The sequence below is a fragment of the Labeo rohita genome, chromosome 13 (genome assembly GCF_022985175.1).
Source record: "Labeo rohita strain BAU-BD-2019 chromosome 13, IGBB_LRoh.1.0, whole genome shotgun sequence".
In the NCBI taxonomy this organism is placed as follows: domain Eukaryota; kingdom Metazoa; phylum Chordata; class Actinopteri; order Cypriniformes; family Cyprinidae; genus Labeo; species Labeo rohita.
The window spans coordinates 22,960,756-22,980,063 of NC_066881.1; the positions used below are offsets into that span (position 1 = coordinate 22,960,756).

A 19,308-nucleotide genomic window follows, 5' to 3' on the forward strand; every position below is an offset into this window, starting at 1 on the left:
CGCCAAAGATGAGGTGCTTTTGAGTAATGCCATCATTCACTCAACAAGCTGATGCTGTGAGCTACGGGCGCTGCGGAGGGTCAAATCTCGCGAGCTGATGTGTGCGGAAGTACCGTTGATTCAGATACAAACAGCTGGAGCCGCTTCGTGTCAGGATCCCACAAGCGAATCATAAAGAGGGATTAACAGAGATGGACGGCAATTTAACGCTGCATTTGGCGAACTTCAGCACTCTGTTTGTGTGCATGGTGCTGAAGTTCCCGCAGATCTTCGTGCTGATGCGGGCCAGAGCGACCACTGGAGTCAGTCTAAACAGTTTGCTGCTCGAACTGCTCGGGTAAGAACTTTACACTGACTGAATGAATGAATGAAATCAGTCTGTTGCGTGAGAGCCTAGACGAAGATATCCGGACTGAGCTGCATCCAGCTGTCATTTCTACAAATATACGGATGTCCTAGTGACACGTGACAAGTGTATGTGCACGTACAGGGTGATATGCTCTGATGTTGCTTTAAGTAACGTATATTACAATAATTTCACTGTAAGTTAAGTGAAAAGTGTAAGTTAAATGAAACCAAAGTTTATCATATATATACACATACATTTATATAAGTCTTTAGAGTAAACAATGAATGTATGAAGGAAGTAGCTGGGGGTTTTCAACTCTGTCACATAATGGACAAAGCAGGATTTCACAAACCATGCTGCAATCACTGGATTGTAAAAAATATTTTAAGCACTTAAGAAAAACAAAATCTCTTAAACAAATTAATGAAATTGTTTTTGAATGATAAATGTAAATGCGCTGACCACTGCACTATATATATATTTTTTTTTTGTGTGCATTAAATTATTTTACATATAAATATATATGTATTTCTACACATAGTAATCCGCACACTTTTGTTTTTTTCTAAAAAATACACTACCAGTCAAAGATTTTTGAACAGTAAGATTTTTAATGTTTTTTAAAGAAGTCTCTTCTGCTCACCAAGCCTGCATTTATTTGATCCGTAATACAGCAAAAGCAGTAATATTGTGAAATATTTTTACTATTTAAAATAACTGCTTTCTATTTGAATATATTTTAAAATATAATTTATTTCTGTGATCAAAGTTATTTTTTTAGCATCATTACTCCCAACTTCAGTGTAACATGTTCCTTCAGAAATCAGTCTAATATGCTGATTTGCTGTTCAAGAAACATTTTTTATTATTGTCAATATTTAAAACAGTTGACTACATTTTTTCAGGATCCTTGGATGAATAGAAATGTCTAAAGATCAGCAAAGATGATTTTATTTATCTCAAATAAAAAAAAAGACATTTGGGAAAGAAATTATATAAATTAATACTTTTATTATGAAAGGATGCTTTAAAATAATCAAAACTGATGGTAAAGTCATTTATAGTGTTACAAACAATTTCTATTTTAGATAAATGCTGTTCTTCTAAACTTTCTATTCATCAAAGAAACTTTAAAAAAATATACTTGGCTGTTTTCAACATAATAATAATAATAATAATCATAATAATAAATGTTTGAGCAGCAAATTAGAATATTAGAATGAAATCACATGAATAAATTACATTTTTAAATATATTTAAATAGAAAACAATGATTTTAAATAGAAAAATATTTTATGGTTTTGGCTGTACCTTAGATCAAATAAATGCAGGCTTGGACAGCAGAAGAGACTTCTTTAAAAAAAAACATTAAAAAACTTTTGACTGGTAGTGTATAAAATTTCCATAACTTTTTTTTTATTTTATAAATTTCAATAACCTTAATTCATTTCAAAACATTTTTTTATGATATGTTACATTTGTATGAATTTCCATGATTTTTAAAGATTATATGACTTTTATGATTTTTATTACTTAAATGTCAAGGACATTAATATAAATTCTTTCAGGCACTAAAATCACAACACAACACTGAAACAGGGTTATTATCGGTAATAACAACTAAAATCAAAACCTTTCTTTACTTGAAACAAAATAAACATTATCTGAAAACTAATAAATAAAAAGTTATTAAATAAACATCTATAGACAGGTTTTAAAAAACTAAAAATTTGAACAATTATAGTGAAAACAGAAAATATAAAAATAAAATCTAATTTAAAATATTAACAAAAACAAACAGTATATCCATTATACTAAAATAACAGTGGCCTGAAAACCTGTGTGTTTTGTCAAACTACAGATTTATTATTAGATTTTAGAAATCAAATAATAATTGGCAGACCCTGGTATTAAATATCAAATGTATGTATTTTCATGGATGGCAAAAAAGTGTCAAACTCAGTTCTTTCTCTTCTTTCTGTGTGTGTGTAGGTTTATAGTGTTCATGTCCTATCAGATGTATTACGATTACCCACCGCTCACATACCTGGAGTATCCCATCCTCATTGCACAAGGTAAGCACAGCTGACAGACCAGACTCTGATGCTTAAACACTCCAAATCCAAAGTCTCAATTGTGATTATATTTCAATCTCGTGTGTCCACAGATGTCATTGTGCTCCTGTTAATCCTACACTACAACAGGAACCTGAAACACAGCCTCATATACGCAGCACTGTATCCTTCAGGCACAAAGTTTTCAGATTATGCTATCCATCTGGGCACAGAGTCAGAAATACTATCCCAATTACAATCAAAACCTGCCCAATTTAAAATAATTTTTCATTTCCTTTACTGTAACAATCAGGTTTGTGGGTGGATGGCAGCTGCTTACAGTACAGAAGTGGGTGATTGATCTGGCCATGGTGAGAACATGCCACTACTGATCTATATGCATTTGCATTACACTTAGTCCTGATCATACTTTGAATGCATTAGATTTAGATTAAGGCTAAAGCGTTCTTGCAATGTGCAAAACCTTACTTTTTTGGCCATTGTCTTTCAGAGCTTGTGCACTTTCATTAGTGCCGGCAGTAAGCTGGCACAGCTTCAGTGTCTCTGGCACTCAAAGGACTCTGGGCAGGTCAGCACTCTCACCTGGGCTCTGGCCACGTATACATGCCTGGGTAAGTGACACAAAAGGAAAACTAAGCACTTCTCTAGTCTGTCATTCTGATATTGAGTGTTTGCTCTGTTTGTCAGCACGGATCTTCACTACCGTCATCACCACAGGAGACACTCAAGGTCAGTAAGAGCTTCCTGAAGGGATGTGAACTGAAATGAAGTGTTGATTGCTTGCTTGAGATGTCATCTTTATCTTTTCTTTCTTTCTCCAGTTCTCATTCGGTTTATCGTCATGTCCATTCTGAACATGTGGGTCACAGCTACAGTCATCTACTACAAACCTAAAGCGCTGAAACGGGATTAAGAGGATGCTACTTTTTGCATCCAGTGCATCTCAAAGTATTTTTTTTTGAAGAACTAAACTAGATTCAGGGCAGGTGCTATTTGGATGTAGCACATTCTATATTGCAATTTAAACAATTAAAGATTTACTGACTTTGGTTAAGCGTGTACAACCAAAAATCTTTTCCCGTTTCCAAAAGGTTTCCTGTTTGATTTAGTTACAGTGCTTGCAAGGCACTTTTTATTGAAATGTTAAATCTTAGGGGTTTTTTTTATAAAGTATTTTATTCAAAATGCAACAGTGATGACATAATATTTGCATTTTGAATCACAATTTTCCTTGCATCTATCAGATCATTTTTAGCTGCTGTTACTATGATTCTCATGTTCACGTTAAAGTTAAAATTTTCCACACTTTTATTTTGCTGCTTTGCAAGCACTGGTATTTTCTTCTGAATATGCAAATCTAATGTTTTTGGCATATGGGACAGATTTTTTTTTTCAGTATAATTGCTTTAAATCTCATATTTCCATGAGAGAAAACAGATATGAATGTTGTAGACTCACACATGATTTGATATCAGACTGCATTTTATATAAAAAGCATTTATCAGAAGTCTGACCAAATAGTGTTATGAAACAATATGAACATTCCTGTCCTTCACTGATTGCAACTCTTCCTTATAATTCCTGGTAGGTTTCTTGCCTGTAGTTCCCTGCATTTGTACATCAGATATACTGTTAATGATGTTTTATAAGTTGTAATACTGTAAGAAGTTTAGTAACTGTCTTTTTCTTCTCAGAAAGGAATCTATTTTTTGACCAATTTTCTGCTAAAGAACTGTTAAAACTGGTTAGTTATGTTGCTGAAAAGCAACCTGTATACTGTAGTTCATAAAGGGGTGATGTTTACATATGCTGAAATATGCAAAAATGTTTTTTAGAGGTACATGTAACTGTATTATGCTGATATAATGAACACATGGTTATCATTAATAAACCATAGGACTTTTGACCTCCAAATGTTCTAGTGCAAGATTTTTATTACTTAGAAAATGAAGATTTGAAATGAAATATCAGGATTAAAGCACAACTAATGTCTCTTTTGTAAGTACTTTAATAGATCTGTTCTTTTGTATTTTATAAATCAATAAACATTCCTTCTGTGTGAAATGTCTGGATTGTTTTGTATATTACAGAATTCAATAGTGTTTTCACGACGCATCATCATTTGTCTGCATATTTTGCTGATTATTGCTGCTGAAAATGTTCAAACATTTGGAGTACTATAGCCAACAGTTATAACAAATCAAGGAAAAGAGTGCAAAAATCTGAGGAACAGAAGGCATTTGTGGTTGGCCAAACAGAACCAGGATTTCCAGAGCAAGAATCTTGACAACATTCGTGTTTGTTCTTATAATTCAGGTAGGTGAAATATTAGGCTAATATCTTTATACTGCTCGTACGTATCTTTACCACCTATTAACTCTAGTTTGTCAAAATATTGCACTTTCCTGCTTACTAAATCTTTCTCTATACAATTTAGCAGCTTCCACAGGTTTCTTTTGTGGTTTAGACAGCATAAATTAGCAGAACAACATATTCAGTAGTAGATTAACCATGCAATTCATGCTATTGTTTACATCGGAGTATCTCCAATATGGCTGAGCATAAGGGTAACTGACCTCTTTAGTATAAAAAAATTACCATATTTCATAAATTTAATTTCGCAATCGTTCTTATGTCGTAATAAACTGGACACCCCAGATAATAAACGCAAAAGATGTATTTAACCCCAAACATTTTTGTGTCATCACAATGTAGAAGTAATAGGCTATTTTCAGTCGTGTTTTTACCACGCCTCATCTGTTTGAATAGGCGTGGCGTATTACTCCGAAGTAAACGCCCACTGCTACAAAAACGCATACTCAGTTCATACTCAGACAAAGCAATAATGACCACATAATAAAAACAGTTACTCACACTTGTGTGGTGCGACATTACTGTCAGGTCCAATATAGTCAGCACAACTTCCTCTTTTAGTTTCAAACTTTCTGAAAATCCCACGTCGAATTGTGCCTTGTTTGTAAACGAATCCGCGGTAAAAAAAAAAAAAAAAAAATTAAGTAAACAAAGGACCAAGTTCTCACTGATGAGCTCTGGAACTTCATTCAAAATAAACTTAATCCACGCTTTCCTAACGTCGGGATTTGAAAAAAGGCAATACAAAGACTGTTTTTCCACAACTTGGCACAGCACAGCGTCTTTATCGTGGGTTCTGCGTTTGCCTCTAAGTTATTTACACCACGTGCGCCAATCAGTGGGCGGGGCTAAACAGGCAGCGACGTAGAAGGCGGCGTTGAGCTTCGTCTGCGGAGGCTGTGTTTAGCTACACTATTACATCATAGAGTGATACATTCCACAACCTGTCTTTTTGCCAGATTAGCTTGAATATAAGCTGTTTTTAAACTGATAATAAACTTTTGAGTTCTGGAACTTACAGGATGTTTTTGTAGTACAATGACCTTTCATATGTCAAAAGGAGATCTTTTTATTTTTCTATGCGTTGACTTAATTTAAACTGAAACAGGGAGACAGAACAGTCCCACTCCTTTTTTTAAAGCACAGCTTGGGCCAGAGCCGTTGAGCTCGGTAAAGCTGCGTTTGACAGCTTATGACAGCCACAATCTCATCCACATCGCGTTATCTGTATATAAAATAGCATTCTGTGTAGAATTCAAATGTGTCCATTACATTTTGTGGCCTGAGCAGAGTTGCGCATATGATCCACTATTGTGTCTCTGGACCGGAAAAGACTGTGTACATGCTCTGGTGGTTTGTGTGACACACCGAAAAACCAGACTTCATTTGCCCCAATGGAATGCATATTTACACTGAGTCGTTCCCTATCTCATATATAGAGCACCACGTGCCGTTCACCGCACAGAAAATACTAACTCTGTGAACAAGTGACAGATTTCAGCTGCAGCTTTAGTGTCCCTTTATGGTGTGGGGGCGGGACGCTTTGGATTCTAGAGAGCATTTGATTGATTGGACAGAAAATTTGATGTGAAGCTGAAGTGCAGGGTGATGTCATCAAAGTCGTTGATCCATATTGCTGGAAGTTAGAGACTTTACGTTTTGAATGCTTATATCTTCTAAATGCAAATTTTGTCTGTTTTGGAGCACACTAGCTTATAGATAAGCTTAAGGCTAACATTTATACCAAAAGCCAATAAAACTTAAATTTTGATTTCATGGGGACTTTAAGAATGTATATTGTTTCTGTGATTAAAGCAGACAAAAGAATGACCACATTGTTTATATTAAAACTTTACTTCCTTTTACTACATTCACAGCTATATACCCATTTAACTACTTTTGTTTACAAAAATAAGCAAATGTTATACAGGGTTTCCAAACAACACGGCTACATATGCTTTTCATTTTATGATCAAACAGTACATCAATATAAAACATGCAAATCTGGAGGCAGCGCTTTAAAATAAAAAAAGTGCCCAGACCTGTATAAATAGCAAACCAACTGGTAAGATGGCAGGTCAAATATACGCTGTATATTCATATATTTATATATATAACGTGTAAAAGAACACGGATATGCATTCACAGCACACCCAGAGATACACACTGTTTGCTAGGGTGAGGATACACACAAAAAACAATGACCACTTCAAATCACAAAATTAAAAAAAAAGATCTACAAAATACTTAGTGAATTTAAACATGGTTTTCAGACATTCCACCGTCTCATGAATATTTTAGTTATGTGCTTGAAAACAATCAGTTTTTGGCTCAAGTCAAAGCATGAAACTCAAAAAATCTAACTTTTAAGAGCTGATGATCAGAATTATAAAACGACTGGCCAAAAACTGACTGCAGATCACAATCTGGAAAGATTTTAGAAACTCCTGCCCACATGCACAGCTCACATCTAGATGTTGATCTCTGATAATCATACCATCATGTCCCGTTAATAAACGTTCCTCCTCAGATTACATTCGATTCATACTAGGGAGTGAGCAGCACAGGTGTCTAGGAGAGCATTATGGGATGCATTCATGATCAGAGAAGTTTTAATCAAGCTTTGATCACACAGTGGGGTAAACAAAGGTAAAAACACTCTACAAGAAGAAACACTACAGTTTCATTGCATTTATGAAAGAATGAGAAACATATGTAGTGGTGTTTTCTAGCCGTTTATGTGGTGTGTTGCACTAATTTCTACATTCAGCCATTAAAGTCAACCAAACAAACAAAACAAAAATACTATGGTCAGACCCAGCTGTCGTCCACATTCTCTGGCCTGTCCAGCGGGGTTCAGTCTTAGCGTTCAGGTCAACTCTGGCCTTGAATGAATAAGAAGTTTGGTGTGACGCTGACCCTTCGGTTCTGTGTAGATCTGCTGTGCTCTTCGAAGCGACCATATGCCCAGAGAATAAAAGCCATATCACGACAGCAAAGCCTTCATCAACATGTGCATCTCTCACTTTTTTTGGATTTGCCAAAATGTGCGAAAAGTTACGACAAAGGTCTTTTGTTGGTGTGACAGGAAGAACCCCAAATCACCATGTAGCAGCACCAGATTCCCAATATAAGGTTAACTAGAGAATGAGGGAGAAATCAAGAAAGAGAAAGACAAAGAGAAAGTTAGTTTCACCACATTTAACCCAAGAGGAAAGAAAAATCCTTCAGTCTTTAACAAAAAAACAAAACAAAAAGCACCACAGCGTGCCATCATGCTCAAGAGAAGCATTAATACACCTGCAAACACACAGAACAGGTCGCAAACTTTTATTGCATGAGGGAACAAAAAAGACCTAAAAGTAAAAAATACTGTTTTGATACACATTCTCTCAATTTGTTTTTTCTTTTACAGTACAGTTGAAATGTCTTCTTGATAAACAGTTTGTAAACACGGTAATCGAACAGACTCATTTGTTCAGAAGGCTGTTGGTGGAGTCTTCTCGCCTCATCTTTGGAGGGTCCAGTCGAGGGGGACTAGGGCAAGAGGGTCAAAGGTCAAACAAGAAACACAAGCAGGCCAAATACCAATTCTCTGAACTAACCTCCTCTCCTTTATTAGCAAATGAGAAATGATTGAAGAAACAGTTTGGCTTTGCATTGAAGAGTGCCTGCTGTGGGTTTGGAGGGCGGAGAGGGTGTTCGTGAGAATTGGTATAGAAACTTTTGTTGGGCTATGGCAAATTCTCCATATCCCATCTTGGCCAAATCTTTCACACAAATAGTTAACACACTCACACGTGCTTAAATTTGCTTCAACAGCAAACAAATCCCACTGCACACACAAAAAAAAGGCACTCCATGACTCTGTTCCAAAACCAAGTGAGCAGCCTAAAGTTTAGTGTTAGCACAAAGAGCATTAAATATTTACAAATACACATACAAAGGATACATAGGATTTTTAATTTGATTTAACTAGTTTTATTGATAAATTTTGATAATAAATTACATTTAATTTATAATTATTACTTTTTATCATTTTATTCATAATTTTATATAGATTACTTTAAACATATACACTACCAAGTTTTTGGACAGTAAGTTTTTTTTTAAGGCTTTTTTTTTTTTTTAAATAAAATCTCTTCTGTTCATCAAGCCTGCACACCAAAAACAGTAATATTTTAAAATATTTTTACTATTTAAAATAACAGTTTTCTATTTGAATACTTTTTTTTTTAAATGTAATATATTCCTTTGTCTACAAAGCTACATTTTTAGCATCCTTACCCCAGTCACATGATCCTTCAGAAATCATCGTAATATTCTGATTTGCTGCTCAAAAAACATTTATTATTATTATTATCATTTTTTTTTTATTTAAATAAAAAGCATTTATTTTAAATATTAAAAATATTTCACAATATCACTGCTTTTGCTGTATTATGGATCAAATAAATGCAGGCTTGGTAAGCAGAAGAGACATCTTTAAAAAAAACATTAAAAATCTTACTGTTCAAAAACTTTTGACTGGTAGTGCACTACCGTTCAAAATTCTAGGGTCAGCAAAAATTTTTTTGAGAGGAAATTAATATTTTTATTTCACAAGAAAGCATTAAATTGACAAAAGTGACAGTAAAGAAATTTATATTGTTACAATAATTTTCTATTTCAAATAAATGCTGTTCTTTGGAACTTCTCACCATGTTTTCAACATGATAAAATGTTTTTTGAACATTAAATCAGCATTTAATTTCTAAAGAATCATGTGCCACGGAAGACTGAAAGTAATAGCTGGTGAAAATTCAGCTTTGCAAAAGCATAAATTACATTTTAAAATATATTCAAAAAAATGGGTTACTTTAAACTGTATGAATATTTCACAATATTACTGATTTTACAGTATTTTTTGACCAAATAAATGCAGTTTTGCTGAGCATAAGAAACTTCTATAAAAACATTAAAAGAAAAATATTACTGACCCAAAATGATAAATGTCCAATATTAAAATTCTATTTAGTTTAAATAAATATGCTACAAGTGAATTTAGGCATTAGAACATTATATTGTACTGTATTAAAATAGTTTAAAATTTAGCATTTGACAACACAACATTTTTATTATCAAATCACTGACTGTAAATATTACCTTAGTGTATATTACATGACAGCAAATAATCTAAATGCTGCCAAAGTAGGTGTGTTAGGAGGTTTTGGAACAGAGCCCCTGTGTAAGCGGTTACCCTGTTTCAACCCTACACATGCTCCTCAGAAATTAAACGTATGGTCATAATCTACATCATCCACGTCATCCAGAGCCCAGTGCCAGTCCTGAAGCTCCGAATCCAGAGGCCTGCAGGTGGAGGAGACAGCATTCAGCCAAGCCCTCACCAACCTCACTACAGTTAAGGTCTGGAGGTAGTTCACTAAGGTGAAGCTACACCTTAGCAAATAAGAGGTAATTACTATAACAGAACTAAACCTTAAAAATAAGATTGGCCTCTGCTCAATGCCCGCTGAAGCTTTAAAGGCTGTGCATCTGTATGCATCTCGAGTCTGGTACTAAATGTGCAATCAAGTTGAAGATACAGACCTCTGAGATCCTCTGATGCATACTTTTAGTATTAAGCATTTAAATTCAGTGTTACTAGTCACAATTAAAAACCTGAGGTTGACACAAAAGAGAAAAAGTGCTTTGTTAATGCCCAAGCTGTCATCTTGCATCCCAAGTTTGCCCAGCGTAACACTGTTTAAGCTTTATATCCAGTTAGTCACCATTAGCAAAGACCGTAAATGTTATTCTGCTAGTCAAGCCCCGTGCTTTAAACCTTGAAAGCTCTTAAGTGATGTCATATAATACATCCTCCATCCAACTTCCAGGTCGGCCGTGTTCTCCTCTCACCCCGTGTTGAACTGGGGGTTGAACTGGTCTGGAGCACAGGGTCTGAGACTTTCCTCTTTCTTGTCCATGTGCTCTTTGTGGCATTTGATCTGACATCTCTGACATTCCAGAGCCAGAGGAGGTTTGAACATGTTCCACAGGGGTTTGGTACAGGCCTCACAGTTGGCAGGGAAGTGGTAGAATAAAGGAATAAACTCATGTCCCTTGTGGTAGATGAAGCCAGATTTCTCCGCACATGCTGACGGTTCCTTTACGTTGTGCACAGACCTGTGTATCATATAGAGTAGCACTCTAGTGTGTAACCGGTGCCAAACACGAGTCTACCGCTTCTGCATTGATTTTATGAACAGCCATCTTAGAATCAGACTTTATAAAACAAGATGGTAAAGGAACAGTTCACACAAAAATGAAACACAGGAGTAAATTGTCATCATTTACTTACTCTAATGTTGTTTCAAACTTATATGACTTTACTCCACGCAACATAAGAGATATTTTGCAATGTCTAATTTAAGAAGATAGTGACCAAGAACCAGCAAATGATATTGAAATGATGTTGTAAATTAAGCAAAGGTAACTGAAGTAAAGAAATTATTTCAGTTCTTCTATTTTACTGAAAATTGTTTCAAACTAAAACGTACACAATTATTTTCAGTGTTTCAAAAAATGTAATCTTGACAGCAAAATGCTGTTAAAGGATTTGTTCACGTCCAGCACAAAAATATTCAGGATAATGTACTCACCCCTTGTCATCCAAGATGTTCATGTCTTCCTTTACTCAGTCATAAAGAAATTATGTTTTTTTGAGGAAAACAGTCGTGACAGTTAGGGTACATCTGAAAACTACAGTCTCATTTTTTCCTCCAGCTTCAAAATCGTCCCATGTCACTGTTTTTACCTTTTTTTGTAAAGAGTGTTTGAGGATCTTTGCACATCCACTTTGTAAACTCTGGGTTGGTACTTCTGCAACGATGGAGGGTGATTTTAAAGTTGGAAGAGAAAATGAGATGGGAGTTTTCAGACGTACCCTAACTGTCATCACAGAGAAAAAAAAAAAAAACAGGCCAGTTTACACAGAGCTAGACGAGACACGCGTTTGAGGTTAAATTATAAAAATACAAATAAAAATAAAAAAATCATTCATTTTGCTAGATAAGACTCTTTTTTCTTCAGCTGGGATTGTTTAGAGCCCTTTGATGCTGCATTTAAACTACATTTTAGAAGTTCAAATTTGGGGGCACCATAGAAGTCTATTACATGGAGAGAAATCCTGAAATGTTTTCCTCAAAAAACAATTTCTTTATGACTAAACAAAGAAAGACATGAACATCTTGGATGACAAGGGGGTGAGTACATTATCTGTAGATTTTTGTTCTGGAAGTGGACTAATCCTTTAACACAATCCATAATTTAAAGGGATAGTTTACTCAGAATTGAAAATTCTGTCATTATTACTCACCCTCATGGCATTCCAAACCCGCAACACCTTGCTCATCTTCAGAACACAAATTAAGATGTTTTTGATGAAATCCGAGAACTTTTTGTTTTTGAATAAAGTCATTATTTTTGTTTTCTTTGAGCAAAAAAGTATTCTCATAGCTTCACAAAATTACAGTTGAACCATTGACGGCACATGGACTATTTTAAAGATGTCCTTACTGCCTTTTTGGGCCTTGAACGTGGTAGCTGCGTTGCCGTTTATGCAGGGTCGGAAAGCTCTCGGATTTAATAAAAAAATATTTGTGTTCCGAAGATGAACAAAGGCCTTACGGGTTTTGAACAACATGATTTGATGATAGAATTTTCATTTCTGGATGAACTATCCCTTTAAGATGTTGTAGAAATTACATTCTGGTGAAAACAATCATAGTTTTCAGGGGGAAAAAAAAAGAAGAAAAAAAAAAAAAAGATTTATGTATATACACCAATGGACATGCAATTGCAAAAAACACTTCAAAAGCGCTCTTTTCTGTTTTTTTTTTTTTTGTTTTTTTTATGCACACTACAGTTTTATTTTTTGAGTCATACATTAATGACATGAGAATGAGCAAATGATGACAGTTTTCATTTTTGAACGAACTGGTCTGAAAGGATCTGTGAATGAAAACCAGGCCTTTATTGTCTTACTCTACAGACTGACACTGATGAACAGCAACCTGGGCAGTGTATTTGAACTAACACAGTGTAAACTCTACATTTGCCACATGAAAACACAAGGTAGAACTGGACACAGCCATATGATTAACTGAATTTTGCATTTAAAAAAAAGGCATGTTGAGCTTTAGTGCTCACCTGGCTTTGCCGGTGGGTATTTGTCGGCTGGGTCTCCTCATGGATTGACTGCTTTGTACTTTAGAAGGAACTCTGGGAGAGGAGCGGTGAGGGGCTTCTGGTGCTGGAGGTTTTTTGGGGATCTTCTTCATGAGCCGACTAACCCACTTCTGCTGGTCCTCCTGAGACGTTGCTAACAGCAGCAGATTTTTAGCCGTAGACACGTCGTAGTTCACTAGAGATAGAGACGCAGGAAAAAAAAAAAAAGGAGAAAGAAGAAAACAAGTGAATGGGACAATTTACTTGATATGTAAATCTTTTTCATATTTCATGGTAGGGTTGTCAAGAGTCCTCGATTCGAGTACTGTCATAATAAATCGTTGATTGCATTCTGCCGATGTTGAGTAACCGGCAAAATACAGAAAGGGGCACATTCCACTGATGAGAATTAAGGAAATGCATTATCAGACAGTTTTCTAAGGCTGCATGATATAACAAACCCATTTAAAAATCATAATAAAGCATAATACTATTGTGAATCCACAAATAGTAGGATTCCATTAAAATATAAGCAATGCAGGTTTAATATATGCACTTTAATAATTACATGCATCTCAGAGCAGCTATGTTCATAGGGTCATTCCAGCTGGAATCATCAAATTTTGGAAAAGTTCCCCACCTGACCTCCTCAGATTTGTCTGAAAAAAATCTATGTGATGGGTAATATGCCCAATAGATCATATACAAAATTTCAGATCTCTACTGTGCATACTTTTTTCACAAAAAATCTGTAAAAAAGTTTGTTTTTTACCCCGTTTTGGCATCACAGTCTGAGTGACCATGTTCAGACTGAAATATCTCCAGAACTATTTGTGCCAGGTCCATGAAATTTTCTGGGCTAAGAGTCCTAGTCCAGAACTGCATGAATTACAACTCACAGCATTGTTACTGAATTTACACCTGAATGCTGGCCCTCTACTTTTCTTTGAAACTATTACTTTAAGGGTTTTCAGATGTCCATAGAAACCTCAATTTTCAATGTATAAGCATCAAACTTGGTAAATGGTCTGATATGTACCATGTCTTTCACATCCTTTGATATCAGACAATAGAGTCTGATGGATGTTGAGATATTAAGGTCCAAATATGGAAAAAAACTATTTACAACAATGTTCAGAGCAGTATTTCCCATGAATGACACCAGGTGTGAACATGAAACTTGTTTTTTTGAAAGAGCATATTGTTATTGATAAAATATAAAAAAATTAGGATGGGGTTTTGCCTCATTTTTCTGTAATGATTTTTTTAAAACTCAGAGTTTCGTCACTGATCCTATTGTTCACTTTTGCTATTCAACTTGGTATGGGCATTTCAACAGAATTTATTAATGTTCCACTTATACAAAAAATACAAAATACAAAAAACGTACTTCCAGACATGAGTCACTTTAATAATGTATACCACCAACACAAATAAATGTGTGACATAACAGTTACTGAAAGTTGTTCATGAAAGTGTCTGAATCCAGTTTCATTTTCTTTTATGACATAGCATCGTCCAGTGGAAGTAACTGGCACATCAATTTTCATTATGATGTGCTGGAGAGGCACCCAACAGACATCTTCCCTTTTTGGCCAAAAGTAGCCTCTAGCTGGGCCATGGGGATGCAAAAAAAGCACTTGAATGTCTTGCTCTGTGTCAGAGACGTCTCTGATGATACCAACCCACCATTGTCGGTCATACGCACAAGTAACATATTGTCCTGGGGCCATATCTGTGATGTGAAGGCCTTGTTCAACTGGGTCAACCTCAAAGTTGACATGGAATCCTGGTGTTCCTGATACTCGATTGACCTCAGAAATGATCATTGTTGACTGATTGACTGATTGATTGATTGATTGATGCTAGATCTCATACCACCTGAATATTATTATTTCTAATCAATATTGCCCTCCTTTCTCAATGAAAATGAATGTATTATTCACTGGATTGGGTGGAACAAAAATTATTACAGAAAAATAAGGCAAAACCCCATCCCAATTTTTTTTATATTTTATCAATAAGAACATGCTCTTTCAAAAAAAAAAAGTTTCATGTTCACACCTGGTGTCATTCATGGGAAATATTGCTCTGAACATTGGTGTAAATAGTTTTTTTCCATTTTTGGACCTTAATATCTCAACATCCATCAGACTCTATTGTCTGATGTCAAAGGATGTGAAAGACATGGTACATATCAGACCATTTACCAAGTTTGATGCTTATACATTGAAGATTGAGGTTTCTATGGACATCTGAAAACCCTTAAAGTAATAGTTTCAAAGAAAAGTAGAGGGCCAGCATTCAGGTGTAAATTCAGTAACAATGCTGTGAGTTGTAATTCATGCAGTTCTGGACTAGGACTCTTAGCCCAGAAAATTTTATGGACCTGGCACAAATAGTTCTGGAGATATTTCAGTCTGAACATGGTCACTCAGACAGTGATGCCAAAACGGGGTAAAAAACAAACTTTTTTACAGATTTTTTGTGAAAAAAGTACGCACAGTAGAGATCTGAAATTTTGTATATGATCTATTGGGCATATTACCCATCACATAGATTTTTTTCAGACAAATCTGAGGGGGTCAGGTGGGGACCATTTGATGATTCCAGCTGGAATGACACCATAGTAAATGCTGCTCAGCACAAACAGTTATCATTTACATGTGTGGAGCGTCTCAGATTCAATCTTAGCATGTTGCTGTGAGTTTGGATTTAATATAACACTCATCTGGGAATGCAACATCCACCATTTCAAGTAAATCATCTGACTATTCATCGCTATTTCAAAATAAAAGCTCCAGTTTACAAATTTACTTGCTCTGAGTTTACACGTTTTGATGTCCACATATTCAAGAAATTACAGTGCCAGTTGCACTTCTGTCGTTAAAAAAAAAGGCCAAATATTAAAGATTAAGTAGACATTTGAAATAAATGTTGTTTGGTTGAAATAGAACTGAACTGTAAAGTGCAAAAACAATCCACAGGCTTTTAGCGCCCTCTGCAGGCCTTTGGTATAATGGATAATGTATGTTGGTTCTATTGTTTATAGTACATTATGTATTTTCAGAGTTTCGTTCAATAAAACCATATGATTACTTGCTTTTAAAACTCTATTTGAACCAGTTATTATTGTCTATTTTAGGTCTATTTTTATTTCTTCAAAAAATGTAATTTAATTAATTTAATTTTTCCATGACTTTTCCAGTCATGTGTGATGGATAAAACACTAAACTTTTTTTTTTTTTTTTTTTTTTTTTAAACATTTCATAGTACTTTTGCTCTCTCCAAAAGTAATTCTAATCTACATTCTCAGGTTTTCCAGGACCCAGGGAACCATTTTTTTACTCTAGTAGGTTTTAAGCTAGTAGGGAGAGAGCCCCTTCTCACCTCTGCAGGGAGCGATGACTTCCTCTTTCTTGTCCATGTGGTCTTTGTGGCACTTAATGTGGCATCGTCTGCATTCGAGAGCTGGAGGTGGTTTGAACATGTTCCACAGGGGTTTGGTACAGGCTTCACAGTTAGTGGGGAAGTGGTAGAGGGTGGGAATGAACTCATGACCCTTATGGCAAATGTAGCTGGACTTGTCCCCAGGAAGAGGTTCCAGTTCTTGCTCTTTCTTGCTCTCACCCTCATTAGCGTACAAGATCTGGGGGAAGAAGCAATTGTGAGCGATGAGTTTGCTTACAGCCTTTATTCTTAGAATTCAAATCTGATTTTATAAAATACTGTAGTTTCAAAGTTCCCTGATACTCTCCAATATACCTGGAATATTCTGGGAATCTCTTTGGCGTCAGCACGATAGACGTCCGTCTGGGTTACCGAACGCACATGGAAAAGTTTACTGTCAAGAGAAATTAAGATGATGACAAGTTGACACGAGATGACTCAAGTCAGTCAAAAAGATAAATGACTTTTTTTTTTTTTTTTTAACACTGGGACAAAATAAATTAATGAAATGGATTTAAAGAGTAAAAGGACTTACTCTATGTCCAACACCATGTAAGGATTGGAATGCTCTTTGTCCTGCTCACTGTTGTAGAAGAGAATCTTCTTGCTGCTCACCACAACATACTAAAGGAGAGAAAAGAAACAAAAGACTCACTAAATCCTTCATGATAGGGTTGGATGCAAGGGTATCAACGCCGAGCATTGCAACTCTAGTGGTTTAGCTCTCGTTTGCAATGTCACTTGAGGTTTAGTCCTGGCAATTAGTATTTGTCATGTAGTTGCAAACAACATGAGTTAATAATTCAAATACAACAAGTTTATTGAATAGTTAAATAATTTATTCACTCACTTTAACCACACACATTTATTTTAGTATTATAGATACTTTATTCATATTAATTAATATTTTGAAATCTTTAGTTATAGTTTCATTTTTAGTATTTTTGTTATGCGCTTGCAACTTATTTTAGTTTAGTTTTTTTATATTTATGTCTTTGTTCTACTAATATTAAATATTTTCTGTTATTTATTTTCTTATTGACTTTTACTCCTTTTGAATACTCTATAGACAAAAATAAAGCACTATTTACTTAAAGTGATAGTTCACCCAAAAATTAAAATTCTGTCATTAATTACACACCATCATGTCATTTCCCAACATGTAAGACCTTCATTCACCTTCAAAACACAAATTAAGATATTTTTGATAGCTTTCTTAACTGTACATAGACATCAACGCAACTACCACATTCAAGGTCCAGAAATGTATTAAGGACATCATTAAAATAGTCCATGTGACAGTGGTTTAACCGTAATTTTATGAAGCTGCGAGAATACTTTTTGTGCACAAAGAAAACAAAAATAACTATATTCAACTTTATTTGTTTGGAACAACATGAGCGTGAGTAATTAATGACAGAATTGTAATTTTTTGGTGAACTATCCCTTTAATTAATAGGTCCATTTTACTGTTATGTTAATGTTATTACTACTGCACTTATTTGACAGCATAGCATCACAGCATCCTTAGCTAACTGCATGCTTTAAAAATGCAATACTCCTGTCTAAATCAATACCTTTCTTTCCCATCCGAAGCGTTTGGTGTTGTTCCTCACTGGTAAAGACAGCCAACCCTCCAGTCTTGTTTCTGTACAACACACACAGAAAGAAAGAGTTTTATATAACTACACTGGAGAAAAGCTTGTCAAGGGAAAGCATAAGGTCCACACAAGTCTTCAAAAGGTCATGCACTGAACACCATGCAGGTCACCTGTAGGGTCAGGCTCTGCAGTGAGGTGAAGGGTGAAAGATCAAAAGTTGAACAGAGAACCAGACCAAAACTAGCAGAAAGAAAGGTGGGTGATATGGAACAACGTGGAGAAAGGAAAGTGAATTTTTAAAAAAGTTATAAAATAGTAGAGAGGATAACAGAGTGAAAAGACGTTTGAGAAAGAACTTTAGAACAGTACCTGCTAGTGACTCATCAGTGTCCATGTCTGGGCCGCTGCTCATACTGGCCGAGTCAAGCGACTGGACGTTGAGAGAGTTCAGCAGGCTGCGCAGCTGCTCGATATCACTGTCTTTACTATCCAGAGCCATCTGGAGCTCGATACGCACCTGAGACTCGTCTGCTAGTTGCTGCAAGAAATAAACAAAAGTAAGAAACAAGCATTCAGTGTGGCATTGTTTAGTCTGACTATTGGTCATACCGCTTGCATGTCGTTGATTTCTCTCTGGTATTTGATGATAGTGCTGTTCAGCTTCTCCTTCTCGGAACGCAGCTCCAGCTGCAACTTCCTGTTTTCTTTCTCCTTCCTCCTCACGTCTGTATCATTTCCACGGCGACTTCCACCACCTCTGACCTCCTTTCTGTTCATGATCTCTGCCAGCTTGTTCACCGCCTGAAGTAAAAAGGAGATCAAATTGAGAAAAAGTAGAACCTGAGGCAGTAAATACAAATCAAACATGCTCAATTTGATTTATATTTGCTACAAGGACAATGTGTACCTGTGTTTTGAGAGTTCTCTCTGACTGAAGCTGCTTCTCAAGGGCTAGTTTCACTTGAGTGATGGACTGCTCTTCATTCTTAACATTCTGCAGGTCTGAAAAATCCAAAATGATCACAGTCATCACAGAGATATGAAAAAGCCAGATTCAGCCACTGAAAATTGTTATTCTGCTGTGTGAACAACTCTAAAAATCTAAAATATTTATTAAAAAAATAATTAAAATATTTTTAAATTAAAATATTTCACAATTATCAAATTATGTAAAAAATTAATATAATAATATACAGTTGAGGTCAAAAGTTTACATACACCTTGCAGAATCTGCAAAATGTTTATTATGTTA

The 19,308-nt window shown here is 35.3% G+C and overlaps 2 protein-coding genes across 4 annotated transcripts in view; one reads left to right on the plus strand and one right to left on the minus strand.

Moving 5' to 3' along the window:
• The first annotated feature begins 66 nt into the window (after positions 1 to 66).
• slc66a3 (solute carrier family 66 member 3) lies at positions 67 to 4,477 on the plus strand. Its single transcript, XM_051126830.1, has 7 exons — positions 67 to 337; positions 2,342 to 2,424; positions 2,517 to 2,586; positions 2,717 to 2,774; positions 2,915 to 3,035; positions 3,112 to 3,153; positions 3,246 to 4,477. The coding sequence occupies exons 1-7, from the start codon at positions 192 to 194 to the stop codon at positions 3,335 to 3,337; spliced, it is 612 nt and encodes a 203-aa protein (XP_050982787.1). The 5' UTR covers positions 67 to 191; the 3' UTR covers positions 3,338 to 4,477.
• A 2,594-nt stretch (positions 4,478 to 7,071) lies between these two features.
• The window catches only part of rock2a (rho-associated, coiled-coil containing protein kinase 2a), a 50,625-nt gene continuing 38,388 nt past the window's right edge, over positions 7,072 to 19,308 (minus strand). The window contains exons 23-31 of one of the 3 annotated variants that reach the window (XM_051126819.1): positions 18,964 to 19,058; positions 18,666 to 18,857; positions 18,426 to 18,594; positions 18,033 to 18,103; positions 16,991 to 17,079; positions 16,771 to 16,849; positions 16,396 to 16,654; positions 12,988 to 13,201; positions 7,072 to 7,937 (exon numbers count right to left, since the gene is read on the minus strand). In XM_051126819.1, coding sequence (XP_050982776.1) covers positions 7,934 to 7,937; positions 12,988 to 13,201; positions 16,396 to 16,654; positions 16,771 to 16,849; positions 16,991 to 17,079; positions 18,033 to 18,103; positions 18,426 to 18,594; positions 18,666 to 18,857; positions 18,964 to 19,058 — 1,172 coding nt within the window. In that variant the 3' untranslated portion in view covers positions 7,072 to 7,933. The other 2 variants (XM_051126817.1, XM_051126816.1) reach the window with 2 other exon arrangements.